At 38.0% G+C, this 21,960-nt stretch overlaps 1 protein-coding gene across 3 annotated transcripts in view; it reads right to left on the bottom strand.

The window, feature by feature from the left end:
- LOC127452372 (V-type proton ATPase 116 kDa subunit a 1-like) overlaps positions 1–21,960 on the bottom strand; it is a 39,255-nt gene that overhangs the window by 7,119 nt on the left and 10,176 nt on the right. For all 3 annotated transcript variants that reach the window (XM_051717806.1, XM_051717804.1, XM_051717805.1), the window contains exons 3-18: positions 17,113–17,191; positions 16,887–16,984; positions 16,588–16,716; positions 13,593–13,675; positions 12,425–12,551; positions 12,134–12,216; positions 11,903–11,996; positions 8,150–8,362; positions 5,299–5,449; positions 4,934–5,073; positions 3,998–4,158; positions 3,689–3,779; positions 3,449–3,567; positions 2,186–2,402; positions 1,984–2,091; positions 1,514–1,621 (exon numbers count right to left, since the gene is read on the bottom strand). In XM_051717806.1, coding sequence (XP_051573766.1) covers positions 1,514–1,621; positions 1,984–2,091; positions 2,186–2,402; positions 3,449–3,567; positions 3,689–3,779; positions 3,998–4,158; positions 4,934–5,073; positions 5,299–5,449; positions 8,150–8,362; positions 11,903–11,996; positions 12,134–12,216; positions 12,425–12,551; positions 13,593–13,675; positions 16,588–16,716; positions 16,887–16,984; positions 17,113–17,191 — 2,001 coding nt within the window. The remainder of the gene's footprint in view (positions 1–1,513; positions 1,622–1,983; positions 2,092–2,185; positions 2,403–3,448; positions 3,568–3,688; positions 3,780–3,997; positions 4,159–4,933; positions 5,074–5,298; positions 5,450–8,149; positions 8,363–11,902; positions 11,997–12,133; positions 12,217–12,424; positions 12,552–13,592; positions 13,676–16,587; positions 16,717–16,886; positions 16,985–17,112; positions 17,192–21,960) is intronic.

The following is a 21,960-nucleotide window of genomic DNA, read 5'->3' as shown; positions in this document are numbered from 1 at the left end:
TGAGCCTTCAAAATGGTCTCTCAGTTTGGTTCACTAGGCTACACAATCATGGGGAAGACTGCTAATCTGACAGTTGTCCAGAAGACAATAATTGACACTCTTCACAAGGAGGGTAAGCCACAAACATTCATTGCCAAAGAAGCTGGCTGTTCACAGAGTGCTGTATCCAAGCATGTTAACAGAAAGTTGAGTGGAAGGAAAAAGTGTGGAAGAAAGAGATGCACAACCAACCGAGAGAACCGCAGCCTTATGATTGTCAAGCAAAATCGATTCAAGAATTTGGGTGAACTTCACAAGGAATGGACTGAGGCTGGGGTCAAGGCATCAAGAGCCACCACACAGACGTGTCAAGGAATTTGGCTACAGTTGTCGTATTCCTCTTGTTAAGTCACTCCTGCAACACAGACAACGTCAGAGGCGTCTTACCTGGGCTAAGGAGAAGAAGAACTGGACTGTTGCCCAGTGGTCCAAAGTCCTCTTTTCAGATGAGAGCAAGTTTTGTATTTCATTTGGAAACCAAGGTCCTAGAGTCTGGAGGAAGGGTGGAGAAGCTCATAGCCCAAGTTGCTTGAAGTCCAGTGTTAAGTTTCCACAGTCTGTGATGATTTGGGGTGCAATGTCATCTGCTGGTGTTGGTCCATTGTGTTTTTTGAAAACCAAAGTCAATGCACCCGTTTACCAAGACATTTTGGAGCACTTCATGCTTCCTTCTGCTGACCAGCTTTTTAAAGATACTGATTTCATTTTCCAGCAGGATTTGGCACCTGCCCACACTGCCAAAAGCACCAAAAGTTGGTTAAATGACCATGGTGTTGGTGTGCTTGACTGGCCAGCAAACTCACCAGACCTGAACCCCATAGAGAATCTATGGGGTATTGTCAAGAGGAAAATAAGAAACAAGAGACCAAAAAATGCAGATGAGCTGAAGGCCACTGTCAAAGAAACCTGGGCTTCCATACCACCTCGGCAGTGCCACAAACTGATCACCTCCATGCCACGCCAAATTGAGGCAGTAATTAAAGCAAAAGGAGCCCCTACCAAGTATTGAGTACATATACAGTAAATGAACATACTTTCCAGAAGACCAACAATTCACTAAAAATGTTTTTTTATTGGTCTTATGATGTATTCTAATTTTTTGAGATAGTGAATTGGTGGGTTTTTGTTAAATGTGACCAAAATCATCACAATTAAAAGAACCAAAGACTTAAACTACTTCAGTCTGTGTGCACTGAATTTATTTAATACACGAGTTTCACAATTTGAGTTGAATTACTGAAATAAATGAACTTTTCCACGACATTCTAATTTATTGAGATGCACCTGTATATATATATATATATATATATATATATATATATATATATATATATATATATATATATATATATATATAAAATATATATTACAATTTTGAGTATATAATGTATATATACTGTATATTGTTATTAATACACATTGCTTCACAGTGACTATACATGATTTGATGACATTTTAAAGAATGTTGCCTTACCTCAGGCTCGTCTTCTAAGTTCTGGGCAAGTTGGTCATGTTGAATGATCTCAGCTTCATCCTCTGTTGGGCCATTACCCACATGGATTCCCCCAAAGTTTTGTGTTCCCTACAGGCGAGATCATAGTCATATGTAGGTAAAAGTTCAACTGATTTAGCTAAAAAACAATATTATTATCAAGCATATTGCTTTTATTTTGTTGAAAGGAAATATTTTGGGGACTGATACCTCTGTGTAGACATTCATACACATATAAGACATCAGAAACCAATGTACCACATCCCACATAATTTACATTCTGGGTAGAATAATTGCATGATTTTAGACAAAAAAGTATTAAAAACAAAAATACATTTAAAAAAGTCATACATTTGTAATGCTAATCTTCCTGCATGCCCCAACTGGGCAGTTCACCCTACAGTTTGAATTTTACTGGAGTAAAGAGTGTATGTGAGTTTTTAACTCCTTACCAGGTGCTTTCTCCAGAGGTACTGCCTGCGCATTACTAGGGTCTTTACTATGAGCATACATGGCACACAGGCGATAGCTACAACAACTAACAGACACTGAATTCCCATCTACGCAGACAGAGAGAGATGGAGAGAGAGAAGTCATCATCATCTTCACACTTGCAAAAAACGTAACACTGAAAACATCACACTTTGTGGGTACCTGTCCTCTGTATAATGGCTTGTTGGTTGGATCGTTGTAGTTGAAGAGGAACATGTTAATGAAGGCTATAAGAAGACTGGGTGCGTCTTTTGAGGTCTTGGCATCATATGCCATCCATTTATAGAAGACGAGCAACACCAGGTAGCCAAACAGGCTGCTCATGAAAACAATCTCAGGAATAAAACCCAGAAAGATGTTCAGAGGCTTCTTGAAGTACCTTTACACACAGACAAATAAAGTTAAAGGGATAGTTCACCAAAAGAGGAAATCGTGTAAAAACTTGTTGCTGCAAACCCATATGACTGTCTTTCGTTCAAGGAATACAAAAGGAGATGACTGTCAGAATGTTAGGGACTGAAAACCTCAGTGACCTTTCACTTTCATTGCATCTTTTACCATTCTATGCAATTGAATTGTTACTGCGGCTGTCAGTCAATTTTTGATGAACTAACTCATTTCGATTCTCACTTTTTATTGATTCATACACTTGAAACAGAAAAGCAAAACATATATTCACAGAATCAACTTTAACCCCTATTATTCCCTTTCCCCCTCCAAATCCCCAACCCCACCCAGACCCTCAACAAATATCCCTGTGGTCACAACTTGAGTTAAACATAAAAAAAAAAGAAAAAAAAAAAAAAGAAAATTATATATATATAATATATAATTGGCTATAAAATAAAAATAATAAAAATAATAAAATGAAAATAATAATAAATCACACACATTTAAAATTGCACATTTCTCTCCACTGCCACTCCCCGAGAGCCCTCCAAAAAGGCCAAATAGCAGCCCCATTTTTATTAAATGAATCTAAGTTGCCTAGCCTTCTACATGAAATCTCCTCGAATGCCGCTACCCTGTCCATCTCTATGCACCACTCTTGAAATAAGGGCGCTCCAGCCGACTTCCATCCCCTAAGAATGATCTGTCTGCCGATCATGACACTGGCTAGGAATTTTTTATGCATTTATCCCCTATATTAATGACCGCCCTGTCGCCTAAAATACAGAGTCTGTATAAAACTCTGAACCTCAACCAAAATTCTTGGATCTTAACACACCACCAAAAAACATGGGTTGCATCCCAATCTTCTGATTGGCATCGACAGCAGGTGGGTGTGTCTTTAAGACCAAGCCTATACAATCTAGAGGGGGTCCAATAGAATTGATGTTAAATCTTAAATTGCACAAGATGGATGAACTAACTCTTTAAAGGTAATCTATTGAAAGTAAGACAAGCAAATGGACAAATGCGTACAGGTGATTGAAGAGACTGAGAGTGACTCCAAACAGCATGTGGATAACTCCAAGTATTATTGACATTTTCATCTTGAAAGAGTTCAGAAACGTCAGCTTGTTGGTGGCAATATTCCAGATCTGTGAGAGGGGGAATATATATATATATATATATATATACTTTACATTTTTCTCTTCATGGATTGAAGTTGCTTAGAAAATTATTCTTTGCCACAGAACTGTTTAGAAATTAGGTGCTTACTGGGTCAATGCCAATGGGATAGGGCCCACCAAACACTCCCGGTACAGCAGGATCCAACTGTAATATTCTGTTATCTTCCAAAGTCTTAAACCTGAATAAATTAAAGAAAAGAAAAGAAAATTTACTTGACATGGTCATGCACAGAGATCGGACAATTATCTGATCTGAAAGATGGAATGCCTATTTAAACTCAAACAAGTGGCTAATTATGAAGCAAACAAACGATCAAACAAACTAAAGCAAAAAGAGAACCCTCCGAGCAATGTGAGATGTTTCTGGATTACAAATGGGTCAGAATAAACAACTCACGTCCAGTTGGCTCCTCTTCCAAACATGGGTTTGACACTCCAGCCCGAGCCGAAAACATTGAGAGATTTGGAGAAACAGTCATTATATATGATTCCAGTATACACCGAAAATACTCCCATAAGGAGAATAATGTAACGGCCTGCAAACACCATGGTAAACATCTAGAGAGAGAGAGAGCGAGAGAGAGAGAGAAAGATATAATTTAACCTGTGACGGTCCACAGACAGGTCATATATCGTGTCCTAAACCAGAGCAAAAAGCTCCAGGAGATTTTATAGATGAACATAAGTATAATTTATATACACTCACTGAACACTTTATTAGGAACACTATGGTTTGACATGGTCTTCTGCTTTTGTAACCGCCTCGAGGTTGGATGTGTTGTGCATTCTGAGATGCTATTCTGCTTGCTACAATTGTACAGAGTGATTATCTGAGTTACCGTAGACTTTCTGTAGGTTCAAACCAGTCTGGCCATTCTTCGTTGACCTCTCTCATCAACAAGGCATTTCTGTACGCAGAACTGCCGCTCACTGGATGTTTTTTGTTTTTGGCATCATTCTGAGTAAACTCTAGAGACTCTTGCACATGAAAATCTCAGGAGATCAGCAGTTACAGAAATACTCAAACCAGCCCGTCTGGCACCAACAATCATGCCACAGTCGAAATCACTGAGATCACACTTTTTACCCATTCTGATGGTTGATGTGAACATTAACTGAAGCTTCTGGCCTGTATCTGAATGATTTTATGCATTGCACTGCTGCCACATGATTGGCTGATTAGATAATCGTATGAATATGTAGGTGTAGAGGTGCTCCTACTAAAGTGCTCAGTGAGTGTATATACTTCTATGTTTAATGCTATGGCACCAATTTTACTTGATTCAAATGAAGGGAACAGACATAAATTCATGATTAATGAATGGATGGATACCTCATTGTCATTTTTCTGAGCAATTAATCGGCTCTCTCGCAGTACCAGATAAAGTGCAGCACAGGTCATGAGGGCACCGTGACCCAGATCCCCAAACATGACCGCAAACAGGAAGGGGAAGGTGATGATGGTGTATGGAGCTGAGCATAAACATGGAGAATGAGGAATTGTTTGTTCATTCTTTCTTGTTTTTGAAAGTGATGTAAATGGAGCAAACAATATTTTGTGACACCCATGAAAACATGTATGTAACACAAGAGCTCTGGACACCCATTGAGAGATTGTGCTAATTCAGAGCTCATTTCAGTCATCTCAGCAGTCTTGGAGACTTGCTCTGTGTTTAAAGGCAAAAAATCCTGGGTTACCTGGGTTGATTTCCCGGTAGTTGCCAATGCCATAGGCATCAACGATGTTTTGAAAGCCAGTGGTGAATTTGTTGGTTTTGTTGTAGGTGGGTGGGGTCTGCTTTGTCTGCATTCTGTTCAGGATGGAAGAAACAGTGGATCCACTTCTCTCCTGCATGAAATAGAGCTGAATTTGTCATGTATGAAAAAACATATTCCAGTTTTACTGCTTCCTAGTAACCAGAGGTGCAGTCCTGTTCCGACTTGTTATTTGTCTATGCAATTTACATTGCATTTATGCAAGCATATTTTTTATTACAATATAATGGTTCTCTTTTAGTTCAATTTAAATTAAGCTTGATCTTTGCCACAACTTGTATTTATTGACTCCGTATATATCATGACATGAAGTCTACAGCGTGCTTTAGCGTGTGTGGGGGTAATGTGTAAGACAGCTGGTATTAATAGCTACTAGTTAAATAAGGCATGAGGAAGAATACCATAAGGATAGGCTTTGAACTAGCACGCAAGCACAATCCCTCACATTTCAACACACTGCCTACATGGACTTAACACTATAACACACTGAGTTACTGTTTGTACAGAAAGAAATTAACTTTTACTGCTTTACATTAGGATTGCATTTACAAGGATTTCAAATAGTCCTCAAAACACTGCAAGACTCCATCTGTATAAATATACTGTATATACAGACAGAAAAATAGACACAGAGGACCAGAAGGTTTGTGCAAGTACTGTAGTTAATTCCCTTAAGCTGTGCTTATTACAAGGTTAACATAATCACACAATCTTCTCTAATTTTCCTTACAGAAGGGCGTGCAGTGTCTTTTTTTCCATTTAGAACACACTGAAAAGTGAGTGAGTGGATGGGCACTTTTGTTCCTCATTGATCTTTTTGTCCATTTATCCATCAGAGCAGAGCAGAAGTGATGGACAGAGTGCATTTGTGGCACTCTGAGAAGAGGGTAGGGTTTCAGCTGCTCTTGACCACAGGGAAATGCAAACTTTGATCTGAGAAGCCTCATGACTAAATGTATAAGCATCTGGGCATTCCATCCTAAAACTCAGTCTCTTGTTTCCATGTATATGTGAGTGTCATGGGACAATGGAAGCTAAAGTCATGTTCACAAACTGTAAGTCATAATATGTGATGACAAAAACAAACTGGACACTCCTAAAAGACAACACGTGTATAGCGGTAATAAATGTGGAGAACAAATCAATGATAATATCCTAATATGGACTAACACAGCCACCGTGTCCCACTAATACATCTCCCCAAAATACAGAACATTTTAGCTTTAAAATACCTTCAATCTACCACAGTCTTACTACGCCTGTATTATTACTCTGTTTACCCCTAATACAGCTCTCATATTACACATACAGTCCAAAAATAGTCTTAATTTTACAACAAACCACAATGGCACAGGCCAGCTGTAACATCTAAGATGCAGATTTGAGATCTGATATCATACTCAAATGCATGGAATATATGGAATTAAATTAATTTACCAGTTCCCTTCATCTGTGATGTGCTCATTACAGAGTAATGTAATAATAACAAAAGGAAGTTGAGTTGCAGTTTGGATTTGCTGGATACACTGAGTGGTACTGTAACAACAACCTCTGGTGAATGTCTGGCTTAAAGGTGATGTGTGCAGTTTCTTTGATCTTGAAATACTTTCTCCTATCCCAAATTATTAAGCAGAGACAAATGAAAGTAAGCCATTTGCAAGTTGATTCCCCCAAAAAGTATAAACACTGTGGCACTATTAATCCAGACCGACAACACAACATTGGCTCAACCAATGATGTGAGTTGGCTATCTGTCCAACCAATAGCAGACGGGAAACCTGATTGAAAACAAGTCATTATTTGTGCAATTCCATTTGGTGCTGCCAGTTCCAAGGAAATTAAATACTTCCCCTTTAAGATCAAAAAGGTTAAAGATACAGCAACCAGTGTATGCGTGTATGCGTGTGTGTGTGCGTCATTTTTATTTATATAGCACTTTTCAAAATACACATAGTTTTAAAGCAGCTTTACAGAAAATGATGCAGTAATGTCCGAATCCTCATTGAGCAGTTTCATTGAAAAATGTAATTGAAAATCATGCCTTAAAATTATTTGTCTTTAGGTCCCCAAAGAGCAAGCCAAAGGCAATTGTGCCAAGGAACCCAAAACACCATAAGATGTTAGTTAACGGAGATAAAAAACCCTGGGAGAAACCAGGTTCAGCTGGGGGAGCCTGTTCCCCTATGGCTATACAGCATGAATATAATGCAAATATTAGTTATCTATGTGTAATACAAGTAATGTATTAATTGAGTAAATGGAGTAAATTTTTGGTTTGAAATGTTTGAAACTAGAGGATACTGATTGAACTGTTAAATTAATAATTAAGTCCATCCCGAATTGACTGTGGAAGTGCATGTAGATGCGGTGTCCTTAGTTATTTTGGGGCAGTGATAGCTCAGTGGTTAAAGCTCTGGGTTACTGGGTTACTGATCAGAAGGTCGGGGGTTCAAGCCCCAGAACCGCCAAGATGCCACTGTTGGGCCCTTGAGCAAGGCCCTTGACCCTATCTGCTCCAGGGGCGCTGTATCATGGCTGACCCTGCACTCTGACCCCAGCCTAGCTGGGATATGTGAAAAAAAAGAATTTCACTGTATATGTGCAAATGTATAATGTGTGATAAATAATTAATTATTAATTAATTATTTGGCAAATGAAGGCTTTAGTTGGCAGTAATTTATTGTTTTTGCATTTCACGTTAAGAAAAATGATGCAAGCAGTGGTCAGAAAAGCATTACACGCTGTTCGATTGGATTCGATTGAGTGTCCTCACCGTGCCTCGGCGGAGTGCAAACTGAATGGAGTCCAGATCCGACACAGGGCACCAGATTTCAGCGATCAGACACTTCTGGGTGACATCAATGTTGCAGAGGTTCAGAGTGTGATAAATGGCTTTCATCTTCCTCACTTTGATAAACCACACACGGACAGTCTTAGCAGCCGCCTGCAACACTCGCTGCCTGTGATCTTCTGTCTGATTTAGCACCTGGAAAACAGCACAGAGGAGTTGTCGTCAAAACAGGAAGTTTGTGCTGGTAGTTAAGAATGTAAGGAGGCAGAGTGAAAAGAGCTTAAATGGATAGTTTACCCAAAATTAAAAATTCTCATTATTTACTCACCCTCAGGCATCTATGTGTTGACTTACTTTCTTCTGCTGAACACAAAGATTTTTTGAAGAATATATCAGCTCTGTAGGTCCATATAATGCAAGTGAATGCTGCCCAGAATTTTGAAGATCCAAAAATCAGAAAAAGTCAGCATAAAAGTAATCCATAAGACTGGTTTAATCAATGTCTTCTGAAGTGACATGATAGGTGTAGGTGAGAACAGACCAAAAAATAACTCCTTTTTCACTGTACATCTTGCCATTGCAGTCTCTAGGCATGATCATGATTTCTTGAATTTCTTGATTGCTTGAATACACTTCCTAGTGCTCGACGCATGCGCAGAGCGCTAGATGGCGCTATAGGAAATGTAATCAAGCTTAAGATCATGATCCCCAAGGAGACTGCTGTCAAGATGTACAGAGTTATATTTTGGTCTGTTCTAACCCAAAGCCAACTGGATCACTTCCGAAGGCACTGATTAAACTAATGGGAGTCTGATGGATTATGTTTTTGCTGACTTGATCTGCTTTTTGGAGCATCAAAGGTCTGATCACCACTCACTTGCATGGTGTATGGACCTACAGAGCTGATATATTCTTCTAAAAATTGTGTTCTGCAGAAGAAAGAATGTCATACACATCTGGGATGGCATGAGAGTGAGTAAATGATGAGAGCATTTATATTTTTAGTGTACTATCCCTTTAAGTATAAAGGTTGAGGATCACTGAAGTGATAAAGGCATAATTAGAGCTGAAAGAGCACAGGTGGATTCTTGGTCTGAATCTGCCGGTCAATTTTTTAAATATTTTTTTCTATGTAAACATGTAAACAGTCTTTGACTGTTCCATCACTTTTTTTCCTCAGCATCTCGAACCATGAGTGCTGCGTTTTGGAGACACACTGTTAAGTTAAATACAGTTCAACTTTAAAAAATTTACCTTGACACACCTGCCTTTTGTTCTATTCTGTTGCTTATTTTAAATGCAAGAACGTGTTCTGTATGGTCCCTAAAGAATGCTTCTGTCGATAAATTATGGTTCAGAGAGTTTGATCAGCCTCCAGTCCCATTCAGGGAGGTTTTTGATCAGTCGATGAGAATGAGTTAACAATGCATGCATCTGTCTTTTTTTAAGTAAGGCAGATTTCTCAATCATTCAGGAGTGGCCAGGGAAGTGTTCCAGTACCTCAATGGCATGTCAGACAGCTACAGTGTCAGCCTTAAAGTCCAAGTGCACATTCTCAACTGCCCACTCTAAAATCAGACACACTCACCCACACTGGAAAAATATATGGAGACTAGCCCACACTGACACGCAGACAAACTCGCCCTGTCTGGGATTAATGTAATCCATAATAACATGTCTAAGAGACCCCTTCTGTGACACACAAGACATGTAGAATTCTTGAGTACTGAAGCATACTAAATGTGCATTCTCTCTAGAGCTAGGACAGAAGCACAGCGATATTAACCATTTTTGACTGACTGACACTGTGTTTTATGTTAGAAAAACATGCCCCTCATTAAGGTAAAAAGAAAAACAAAAATGCCCCTAAAAAACAAATAGTAAAAATTGTATTTAAGTCTTTTGCATTAAACACGTCATAATTCGGACAGGAAACTTGCCTGACACTGAAAACTTTCTCTATGTGGGAGACCCTGAACAAATCTAATATAAAAATAGAAGTCATCTAAAGTAGGAGGATAAACTGCCCCACCATGTGGTGAGGCTGCAAACTGTGTGAGCGTAGGTGTGGATGAGCAGATATGGTCACTACGTAAATGTGCGAGGACACACTCACCCAGAGTTTTCCTGCCCAAATAAGGCACTCCAAGAGATTCTCCCCAAGACCCAGTGCTGTAACACCACCCAGCAGTCGCTCATTATGCCCAGTAGTAGCCCCTAATACCTCTGTTGAGATTCCCTCAACAGTCTGACAAAACAGCAACTGTGTGTTGATGCAGCCAGTGGTCTAAATCAGTCAAATCAATCTACACTTTACAGTCTATTCATTTACAACCTCTGCTGAAGAGAGTGAATAAAAAGGACATAATATGAGATTATGACTGAAAAACCTTATGAAAAACGACAGGAAGGAAGAAATACAGAGATAAAAGCACAACACAAACAACAAGATAAACACACACACATAAACAGTAGCAGCTGGACAGAGTTTTGAAACTGAAAGTCTAATCTAATTAGTATTCATAAGATATTCGGTCATATCACATCAATGATGGCATGTATTAATGAGTGCATCAGCTCTCCTGTTTAGCAGAGGCCCTTTCCCTTGGTAAACAGCTAAAGAGTATTAAGCTTTATCATCCCCACCTCTTTATCGTTTTATAGCTAAATCCTGAAGTAATAATCTCTGATCAAACTGAGGAGTTTTTTTTTTTTTTTTACCAAAGAAGTAAAAACTGAAATATGTAATGTTTGTCCATAGGAAAATGTTGTTTTCCGATGGACAGTTGAATGGGGGCTGCGTGGGCTTGCGATCATCTCTGGATGCAACGTTTTCAGATCTGATTTGAGCTTTGGCTGCATTGAAATATTTCAACTTGAGCGACTAGACCATATGCAAACGGCGACAGGATGTGATGTATTCCTTCAAAACTATCAGCGCAAAGAGAGAAGTATCAATGGATTTTGTCCTAAACTTTATTCTAAATGCCTGCTACTTCTGTATTTTGGACAATTATGAATGTAGAAGTCAGAAATTATTGTTTATGTTGCAAATAGAGCTCAAAGCTTTTGTAATTACAGTAAATGTGTACATCATTTATTTTGCACATGCAAAACCTTCATATTAAAAATCACATCTATGAATTTCTGCTTTCTATTTGCTGAATTATTGTTTTTTTTTATCATAATAATAAATATAAAAACAGTCTTAAAATAAATAATACTATTAACAAATACTGAGTGAATATAAAACATGAACTTCTCTCAATTTATCCATCTGCGCAACAAAAATCACACACAGTAATGTCATTCTGAGGTTAACCGTTGGTAGCTTAAGTTCTCCCTTAATGAATAGAATCCATTGCGAGCAAAATAACAGTTTATCACGACAGCAGCTAGGGGGAGAAATACAACAGTCGAACGTGAATGTCGGCGACATTGAAAAGGTGGCTTTACATCTTGTGCACGGTCGAGTGCTCTAGCCTTTCAAAGTATACACTGCCTGTATGGACGCTATCGATGCATGCACACTATGAATGCTTTGTGATACTTTTCAACACCAGTCGCATACGCAGTGTCTAGTGAAATTGGGCTGCATGCGCACAGTCTGCGTGGACTGTGCTAATGACAAAATTTACGTTACATGCCTGAGACATAGTAGCACATGGAAAACTGAATTTTACTTTTAGCCTTTAAGTCTGTGTGAGAGAGAAGGCATGTGCGTGCATCTTTTACCATCTGGAGGTCATCAATGCGAGTGTTCACTCCGGCTGCCATTTCTTTTCTCTCATGAGGGGTCTCTGGACAAGGGTACAGAGATGCCCGGAACCTAACAAAATGGTCAAAAGTTAAAATTAGCAATCTGTCCCTGATAAAAATGAATGAATGCTTTATGAAAGCAAACATTTAGTAACCACCGACATTCAATTAATGTCAATCTCCTGATTGGCAATGAAATGATCATACCCTTCACAAATCTTTTTCACTCTATTCTTCAGCTGGTCTCCCTGGAAGAAAATGATGAACACTGACTTGTGCACATGATCTCCCTGGAAAAAATAAAAAAACATAAGTGTTTATTTTAAATGTGCATTTCACCTAAATACAGTAATAACCCAAAATGAAAATGACGTGACATGAGCTGACATTTGTATCTAGCAATGTTTTATAATACACAATAAAAGACTTAAAAACACTAAACAAAAGTAAAATCTATGACTTTACATAGTATCTCTTTCATCTGACTGGGGCACTTACTGTGGTGGGGTCCTCAAGTGGGTCCTCAATGTCTGCCTGCCTCAGGAAGACGTTGCCACGACAAACTCTCCACAGCATTCTCTCGAAGGTGGGGATCCTCTCTCTGCCTATTACACCTGCAACAAACCTGCAACCAGTGTCAAGGTTAAGTCAAATAGTCTGTAAGTCTTCTCCAATAGCAGACTTTTGGATGAAATATCCAAATAATAGAATATTGAAGCTGGCATTCCCTAAAAACATTCTGCACCACTTTAAAAGCTTACTTCACTGTATCCAAAAAGTAGTGGATACAGTACATTGTGTGCAAATCTGCAAATTTGCTGCCCTACGATCTGGGCATAGTGTGAACAGTGTCAAAACTGATGACACTTATGTACTGATATTTCTCTCTATTTTTTTTCCCTTTGACTCTCCTTCTCATGGTGCTTTCCTTTCACTTAGTGCTCTGAAAGGAAAAAAAAAATGCTGAGTATGTTTTATGTTTGATATTAAAGGCACTGAATACTACTGATCCAGATCAATGACAAACCCCTGTGGCATTAGCACCAGTTACATTAGAATGTAAATGTAAAATGTAAATGAATGTATGTAAGGTTCCCATTTATTACTTCAATCTTTCTAACATAAGTCTATAAACAAACCCTTCCACAGTATACTGTGAATTTTACAGCTCTATAAATACAGATATAACCATATGACTACCATTTAAACATTTCATGCGTTTCCTATCCTTGAATACCCTTTTGTAGCGTGTTTAAGAGACCTGTTCTGGATTCTGCTACAACTGTGGCAAAGATAAACAAATGACAAACCTGACAGACAACACCTGAAGCAGCATAGAGAAAATGTGCAATCCATAATTGTGGTAAATAGCAATTTCAGATGAAAATATTTAAGATGAAAACACACCTATTAACTTTTATGCTTTAATTAACCATGTGCACACATTGAGCAGTCTACTTTCAGTAACAGTAAACCATTTATTTTATATGAGAAGCAGATGGGTGTCTTTATGGGAAGCAGTTTTTGAGGTAAAACGGTGTAGAAACAGCACTGAAAATGCTCCAGAAGAATGTGTCCAGACAACATAGTAAACCTAAATGTGTGGAGCATCCCTATGTTGAAGCAAAAAAATTGTTCAATAAGACACAGAGCATCCACTACTTACCCAAGCCTAAGAGGAGCACCACGTCCGATCTCATTTGGGTCGAATAAAGTTGATGACTCATCCAAAAGTGCAGGATCTTCCATCTGATAGAAAGGGAAACAAAATTAAAAAAACATTTGTATTCTCATTTATCTCCCCCACTGGAAATAATTAGCAGAATTAGCCAAAGTTCATTATGGTTTCCTAGTGTTAATGATATTGTTTCAAGAAAGAATTTCCTTAAAACTAACTAAACCAAATTAACATCTCAATGAGGTTTTTAAAGGGTTAGTTCACCCAAAAAATTGAAATTCTCTCATCATATACACATGCCATCTAAGATATGTATGACTTTCTTTCTTCTGCAGAACACAAAGATTTTTTGAAGAATATCTCAGCTCTGTAGGTCCACACAATGCAAGTGAATGGTGATCAGGCCTTTGAAGCTCCAAAAAGGAGCATAAACATAATCCACCAGGCTCCATTGGTTTATTCATTGTCTTCTGAAGTGATCCAGTTGGTTTTGGGTGAGAACAGATCAAAATGTAACTCCTTTTTCACCATACATCTTGACAGCAGTCTCCTTGGCGATCAGGATTTCAAGCTCGATTACACTTTCTATAGCACTAGGAAGTGTAATCCAGCTTGAAATCATGATCGTGCCAAGAGACTGCAATGGCAAGTTGTACAGTGAAAAAGGAGTTATGTTTAGGGATACACTGATACCACTTTTTCAATTCCGATCCGATTCCAATATCTGAAATCTCATTATCAGCCGATACCGATCCCGATCCGATACCACTGTTATAATGTGTTATGATACCAGCATAATCTTTTTAGAATATCTTTACATTATTGTGTGGAACTAATTGGGGGTACTCTTTAATATGTAAAGAAACAAACCTCTAACTACACATTATTACAATATAAATGTATAGCCTATTAAGAAAATCTTTATTGTTAACTAGTTTACTGGATAATGCAGCAGCAAAATTAACAGTAATTCCAGTGGAAGTCTTCAGTAGAAAAGAAGCCAATTTTCTTTGCTAATATTTTTCAACTTGTATCTGGACTTTACAGGATTCAGATCTCTTTTTTGTTCAATTTAGTTGTAAGATATCAGTCCACTTTTCATTCGCAGTAATTTTTTTTTAGTAAATTCGCAGTGAAATTATAATATATATATAAATATATATATATATATATATATATATATATATATATATATATAAATGCAAATGTATTATTATTGTTATTATTATTATTGTCATTATCATTGACCTTTAGAATTTTAAATACAACAGTAATATATTCAATCATGCACCATTAACTTTAAAACCATCTGGCTTTTATTTTGACATTCTGAAATCTCCAGGAAGTCCTGTGTGTCTGTATGTAGGTGAGTTTACAGAATTTAATTTGCTTCTTAATCAAATTCTGGTAAAATGCACCTCCGGTGCCATTCTAAATTCATATTATAAGTGAACCGAACTATTGAGCATCTACATCTGAGATGTTGTTTGCGAGTAGTGCTCAAATATTGCACACCGCTGTGAAGGCTAAAAATAGCCACAAGTGCATCACCAGGCTGTGCGTGCTTATGTGTTTGTCAACAGAGCAGCGCCATTCGGATTTGTCAGACCGATACCGATCTGTCTAAAAACGTCAGTATCGGTGCCGATACCGATCCAGGTATCAGATCGGTGCATCCCTAGTTATGTTTTGGTCTGTTCTCACCCAAAACCAACTAGATCGCTTCAGAAGACATTGATTAAACTACTGCAGTCTTATGGATTATTTTTATGCTGACTTTATCTCCTTTTTGGAGCTTCAAATTTCTGGTCACCATTCACTTGCATTGTATGGACCTTAGAGCTAAGATATTCTTCTAAAAATCTTCGTTTGTGTTCAGCAGAAAAAAAGAAAGTCATACACATCTGGGATGCATGAGGGTGAGTAAATGATCTGAGAACTTTCATTTTTGGGTTAACTATCCCTTTAAGCTGTTATGCAATTTAACATGGTTAGATGCTCTAATTACTCAAACATCCTCTTTGGTGAGAGGGAAGTGCTTAATGCTGTTAATGTACAATGTACATGTTAATGTACATTGCACATTTAGAGCACTTTCTGTGACCTTGATTAAGTCAAGTAAATGTTTTCATTATAATAACTATTAAACAGACTGATGTATCCAAGAGCAAATCTAATTAGTTAATAATTACTTATTTAGCTGACACATTTATTGAATAAAGAATGTATTACAGGCACAACCTATGTTGGGTAAAGTGCCTTACTCAAGGGTGGAAGCTCATAATCAACTTCTTCTGGGGTTTAAATCTGCAATCCTTGAGTTACTAGCCCAGATCTTTAAGCCACACAAGCCTCACACCACCCACCACCCTTCCACCACCAGTCCACCACCAGTCTCTGTGAGAGCCCAAGCTTGTGTAAGTGTGAATGATTAAAAGACAGCTAACAACTTAACTGCTTACGCTCAAATGATCTTTTACAACATGTAAATAAATCACAATGTTAACATGTTAAAGTTCAGATCAGTGTTCAGGAAGCACCAAAATATATGATCAAAGATTTCCAACAGGCTAAAAGATGGAAAAAGTAACACCCGGGTAGGAACTAATTATCACGGACACAAAAGGCTGTTTTTTACATTTACAAGTAACATGTGAATAGGTAGTCGAACACCTTGCAGAACTGGTCTTGGGAAGGGCAGTTTGACATCATCATCAGTGGCTGAGATGTGACCAGGAATTCAGAGAATGGCCTTTCAATCTGTTAGACATGCATCTGTCTTTTACAGGGTGAACATTATCACAGACATGGGGAAAAAACATGTTTTGGTTCCGTTGTTTGTGTTATTGTCCGTGCATTCGTTTGACTATTGATTGCTGTTGGCTGCTCTTTTGTATTCACATAAAACCAGAATATGACATGCCATTGTCTGAATAACACCACAGGAAACTCTTATGATTTTAAGAGATGAAGTATTGCAGACCTCATCAAAGAACTGCTGCGTTCGTCTGAGGATGTGCTTGAGCTCTGTCAGCTCGAGGAAGTTCTTTTTCAGGGCTTCCTGGTTGGTGTTGATCTCCTTCAGCTCATTCTCCAGCTTTTCAAAGGTGGCCTACAAAAGGTCAAAAGGTCACATGTAATTTGCTGCTCTCCAATCCTTCAAGAGCCATTTGAAAACTACTTTAGAGTTAAATGAAGTTTACATATTTTAACCCAAGATGCAAGCTGAGTATTTCTATTTTTCTTTTACAGTCCAATTCTTTGTTTGAACAGTTTCTGTACCTCCAAGTCAATCATGTCTCGTGGAAAAGGGACCTCTGGGTTCTCCCCTGTGTCTACAACAGGTATGTTGGCCTTTTTTATTTCCTTCTCGACAAATCCTTAAAGAAATTAAGATAAAGCAGAAATAAAGTTGGACCTGACTTCTTTCCACTGGACTTAATCAGAACTGCTCTGTCTGCAGTGACTTCTAATTCATTATATCAGCAATGCTGACTAAATAACTCACTTAATTTGCGGTCCATCTCCTCACAGCGACGGACTTCATTTACAAACTTCCTCTGGAAAACATTCACATCTGGGTTCAACTGCAATTGAAAGAAAGAGAGAAAAATACATTGGCCTGTAATTCCTGATTAATATCTTTTTGGTGAATAATTAGGGATAAGGGAAGCTACATTCACACCCTGGTGTGTGAAGAAAAGTTGTATGGGGAACATAAAGGTCATATTCACTGCAAAAAAATAATCCATATTAAATAAATACATTATAAAAAAAAACAACAAAACAAAAAAACAACAGAAATGGATTGTTGATGTGACTAACTAGATGGGTTCAAGGATGGGTGAGCAGCACCAGGTCAGAAATAATGGGGACTGAAATTGACCAACATTCCACCAGAATTCAAAAAGGGGTGTTCAAAAATTCTGATTTATTTCTTAAAATTCTATACTAGGCCTAGATAACTATCCTTACGATTCAGATGGAGAATGTATTTTAATGAATTAACTAAAATTACATATTTAACATAAAATGATGGTTAGAAAAAAAAAAAAATCACTTCACAGTTCATTAGTAGGGGTAGGTAAAAATCTAGATTTAGATTTTTTTTTACTCTATGCGCAGCCCTCCACTATGAGAGGAAATCACTCGCAAAAGTCTGATTTCAGTCGGACAAAAGCACATTTTTTTTTTTTTTTTGTAAATGCATTAGTCTGTCTGAAATTGTACCAGTGCGGTTTTTGTGAAACTGAACTAACAGACCTGGGAAATGCAATTGTAGATGGGTTCAGTTGAGGATGTATACACGTCAATGAGTCCACAATAAGCCTCTGCATTATGTGCATGCTCAGAAACAGAGGTATCATTCAGAAGTGATCGTCTCTATACCCTATTCCCTTCGAAAACTTTACCATCCACTGTGAGAGTTTTAGAGGGCTGAAAGGTGTGGGGCATTCATTCATTTTTATTGGAAATTCTGTTGTAAGTGATCTTACAGCATAGCTATCATATTTGTTCTCCCATTGAAGTGCCCTTTGGAGACTAATTTATCTCGTTTATAATACAAGGACACATTTTTGTTCACGTTTGGACAGATCAGCAGTCTGTAAATCATTCACATGTCACAATGATGTGCCTCTAATTACTATTCTTTTCTCTATGGACTACTTCTCCTATCTGTCTGCAATAGTAACATTCATATCATACATGTAAACATATATCACCCAACAACCATCTTTGCAGTTGCAATAAATGTCTTTTTTTATTTTTTATAAAACAAGTATAAAATACTTTTTAATGATCTTACGTGGACTATTTTCACACATTCTATCATAAAATACAATAAAAGAGGGTAGTACTGTAAGGTAGGATGTAAACATTACAAATTACACATTGTCTACGGCACATATCTTAATTTATAATTATCATCAAGTGGTTATAACAGCTTCTTTACTTATTTCATGTGGATTTTATTCATAGAATGTAGCATAAATATATTTATTGAATATGTGGCCTGAAGCAAATGACAGGTACAGATGAAGAAATGTTGAAGTACACAGACAACAATTACCAATGATCACAAGGAAAATAATCAACAAACCAAATATTTTCTTAATCATCTATTCACAACATCTCTCTTCAGTTTAAATGTTGTTATTATGCTTTACACAGAGTTTATAAGGATGAAAGTGAAGCAATGCAGAGCTTGTATTGTTTTTTTGGATTTTTCCCCTTTTTCTCCCAATTTGGAATGCTCAATTCCCTCAGTCCAGGTGGCAGAGGACAAATCCCAGTTGCCTCCACATCTGAGACCATCAACCCACACATCTTATCACGTGGCTTGTTGAACACGTTGCCACGGAGACATAGCGCATGTGGAGGCTTCACACCATCCACCGTGGTAACCACGCTCAACTCACCACGCACCCCACCGAGAACGAACCACATTATAGCGACCACAAGGAGTTTACCCCATGTGACTCTACCCTCCCTAGCAACTGGGCCAATTTGGTTGACCTGGCTGGAGTCACTCAGCATGCCCTGGGATTCAAACTAGCGAGTTAGAGAACTCCAGGGGTGGTAGCCAGCATATTTTACCACTGAGCTACCCAGACCTTGTATTGTTAGAACAATCCAGGAGCAACTAGCGTCGCCTTCTACCATCGAACATCACATAAATGGATTACGTACATCTAAACTGCACCAAAATCAAGGTGTAAATAATGTAAGAAATGCATGTGGATGTCAAGTTTTCCATGGCTGTTGTGTAGCGGACTTCTTCGATGCGCTACTATAACACAAAGGGTCAACCGGAAAACATCTACATCACTTTCTCAGTTCCTAAGTCACCTATTCGATTGTGCATAGTGTCATGTATACTTGGACAGAGAAATGAAGACTGTAGCTCGACAATGTAAAAACCCACGGTAGTTTGATTATAACTGCCCATGTAAACGTACTCCGTAATTTGCACATTTGACCTGGTGAACCAACATTTTATTCTCTATATACAGTAGGGGTGGAACGGTTCTCGGTGAAAAAAAAAAAAAAAAAAAGACCCGTACAGTTTGCCAACCATAGTTCGGTAAGCATTTGCTCCGCGGTTCTTCTCTAGTTTAATAACACATCTGGATCATACAGTTTGGCGAAGAAAATAAAGCGCCAAATAGACATGCAGTTGTAACCTCTGCTAATGCACCTGTATGGCTCGTGGGTCAACTTTCTACAGAGAGAAGCTGTCCTATTAACTGTTAGTTAATCAGTTGATGACATCACAGTTCTGCACACATTAGTTGGCAAAATGGCAAGCGGAGAAAACAAGCCGCAAGAGAGAAGCTTCTGCGTCATTTAAGTCTCCGGTCTGGGAACTTTTTCTTTATGCAGTCAATAACAGCAATGGTAAAAACACTTTTCAAAACAGGCACTGTTTGCAGACATTGCTTGACGCAAGTGCCATATGCTGGTAATACATCAATATTTGATTATCCATTTATGCTGACATTACCCGAGGATATATAGCGCGTGTTGCGCACAGAGCTGCAGGTGAGCCAGAAACTGCACACAGACACTCCCTTCCGTCTTTAAGCAGGCACTCGGTGCTAGTTTGGACAGACATGAAACAAGAACTGAAGTGCTTGGGGTGTTCATAGCCAAACTAAGTTATGTTGCCCTTACTCCATTGATGAAGATGTGGGATTTCCACGTGATTAAAATACTCAAGTCGCGTTATGATCCATTCTCATATTCATTTTAATAACAAGTTTATTTCTTCTATAGTGATGTATAGATTCTGAAAGTTGAATATACGATGAGTTGAGTTTGAAATGCACTTTATGTTGATGAATGTAGCGTAATAATGCAGGTGTTAAGTTAAAATTTTGAGTTAGTAATTAGAGAGTTTTTTTTTCCGTTTTGTTTTTTTTAAGGACCCTAACAAAAACTAACCATGGTTTTACTATAGTAATATTGTAGTAACCATGACTGTAATAACAAGGACTGCTGTCACCATTGTTTTCTTGGCAGAAATCATAGTTTTGATACAATTAACCATTGATTTATAACAGTAATACTGTAGTTTCCATATAGTAACCATGATTTTACTATAGTATTGTAACCATGACAGTAACCATGTTAATTTTGTGGTTACTATGATTTTACTACAAATGCAATGGTTAAACTATGGTTACTGTAGTAAAACCATGGTGATTTGTAGTGAGGGCAAATCTCTTGAAGTGTTACTGAATAGAATATTTTTACTTTGGATTTGGCAGTAATATTCCCCCCCCCCGAACATAACAAATACCGAATCGTACCGAAACCGTGACCCTAAAACCATGATATAAACCGAACCGTAAGAAATTAGAACTGTTACACCCCTAATATGCAGTATGTGTATACGGCTAAAATGACAATAGACTTGACTTGTTCTGCTTTTATACAACACGTCTTTACTAGCACATAATCAAAGCTAGCGATGTGTATGAGTAATTAACTAATCAAGTAATCATTCTGCACCAGTAAGTTGAATATTAAAAATGCTCTTGAATATCTCAAATTAATTTTCATTTCCGCATTTGCCTGCCATAAGCAGCGCTGAATTACACTGTTCCCTCTGAAACATTTTATAAAAAGCCAACTTTCACCACTTGTTTTTCTTAATAACATGTGAAAATATAGCTGCAAGCAGCAATGACCAGGGCCAAACCCTAAAGCCATTCATCAAACCCAATGCGAAAAGCTCCTGCACAACAGAGTCACAAGGTTTAAATCAGCCAAGGCGGGATCGAACCATGGTTCACCCAGTCATTTGGCCTGAAGCCCAAAGTTCTAACCACTGCGCCACACAATCAACAAGTCTGACTGACATCAAAGAGACATTCTAGGTTGAGAATATACAACTATTGCTGAGAAACATTTGTTAGAGCTTAGTGTTTTTAATTGAAGCAGGAATTATGCAATAAAGTACAGTCTGCATTGTAGTAAGCACAATATGAAGACTCAGAATCAGATCCACAGAAGTAACATTTTTGAAACTGCTCTTTGCTGGACTCAAACTCACAAACTTTTGACCTGTACTCCAATGTGTTAACCACTGGGGCATTGAGTTGATGGCTCAAAAGTGCCAAAGAGACATTCCAAACTAAGAGCAGAAGGTTTTGAATAAAAAAATACATAAAAAAAAAACAACATTCTCTCTGCCATTTTCTGAAGACTTAGAATAAGGAAGCAATGACACATTAAAAGTTTTGTTTAAATTAACTAAGCAACTTGTGTAGTTTAAAAGCTGCCTGGAGCTGGACTAGAAACGGGGACCCTTTTGATCTCTATGGCTAGCAGGTACAGTGAACTGACCACT

Source organism: Myxocyprinus asiaticus, chromosome 14, assembly GCF_019703515.2.
Source record: "Myxocyprinus asiaticus isolate MX2 ecotype Aquarium Trade chromosome 14, UBuf_Myxa_2, whole genome shotgun sequence".
Taxonomy (NCBI): domain Eukaryota; kingdom Metazoa; phylum Chordata; class Actinopteri; order Cypriniformes; family Catostomidae; genus Myxocyprinus; species Myxocyprinus asiaticus.
Note: the sequence above shows the minus strand (reverse complement) of the source record. Positions and strands in the feature narration are given on the sequence as shown.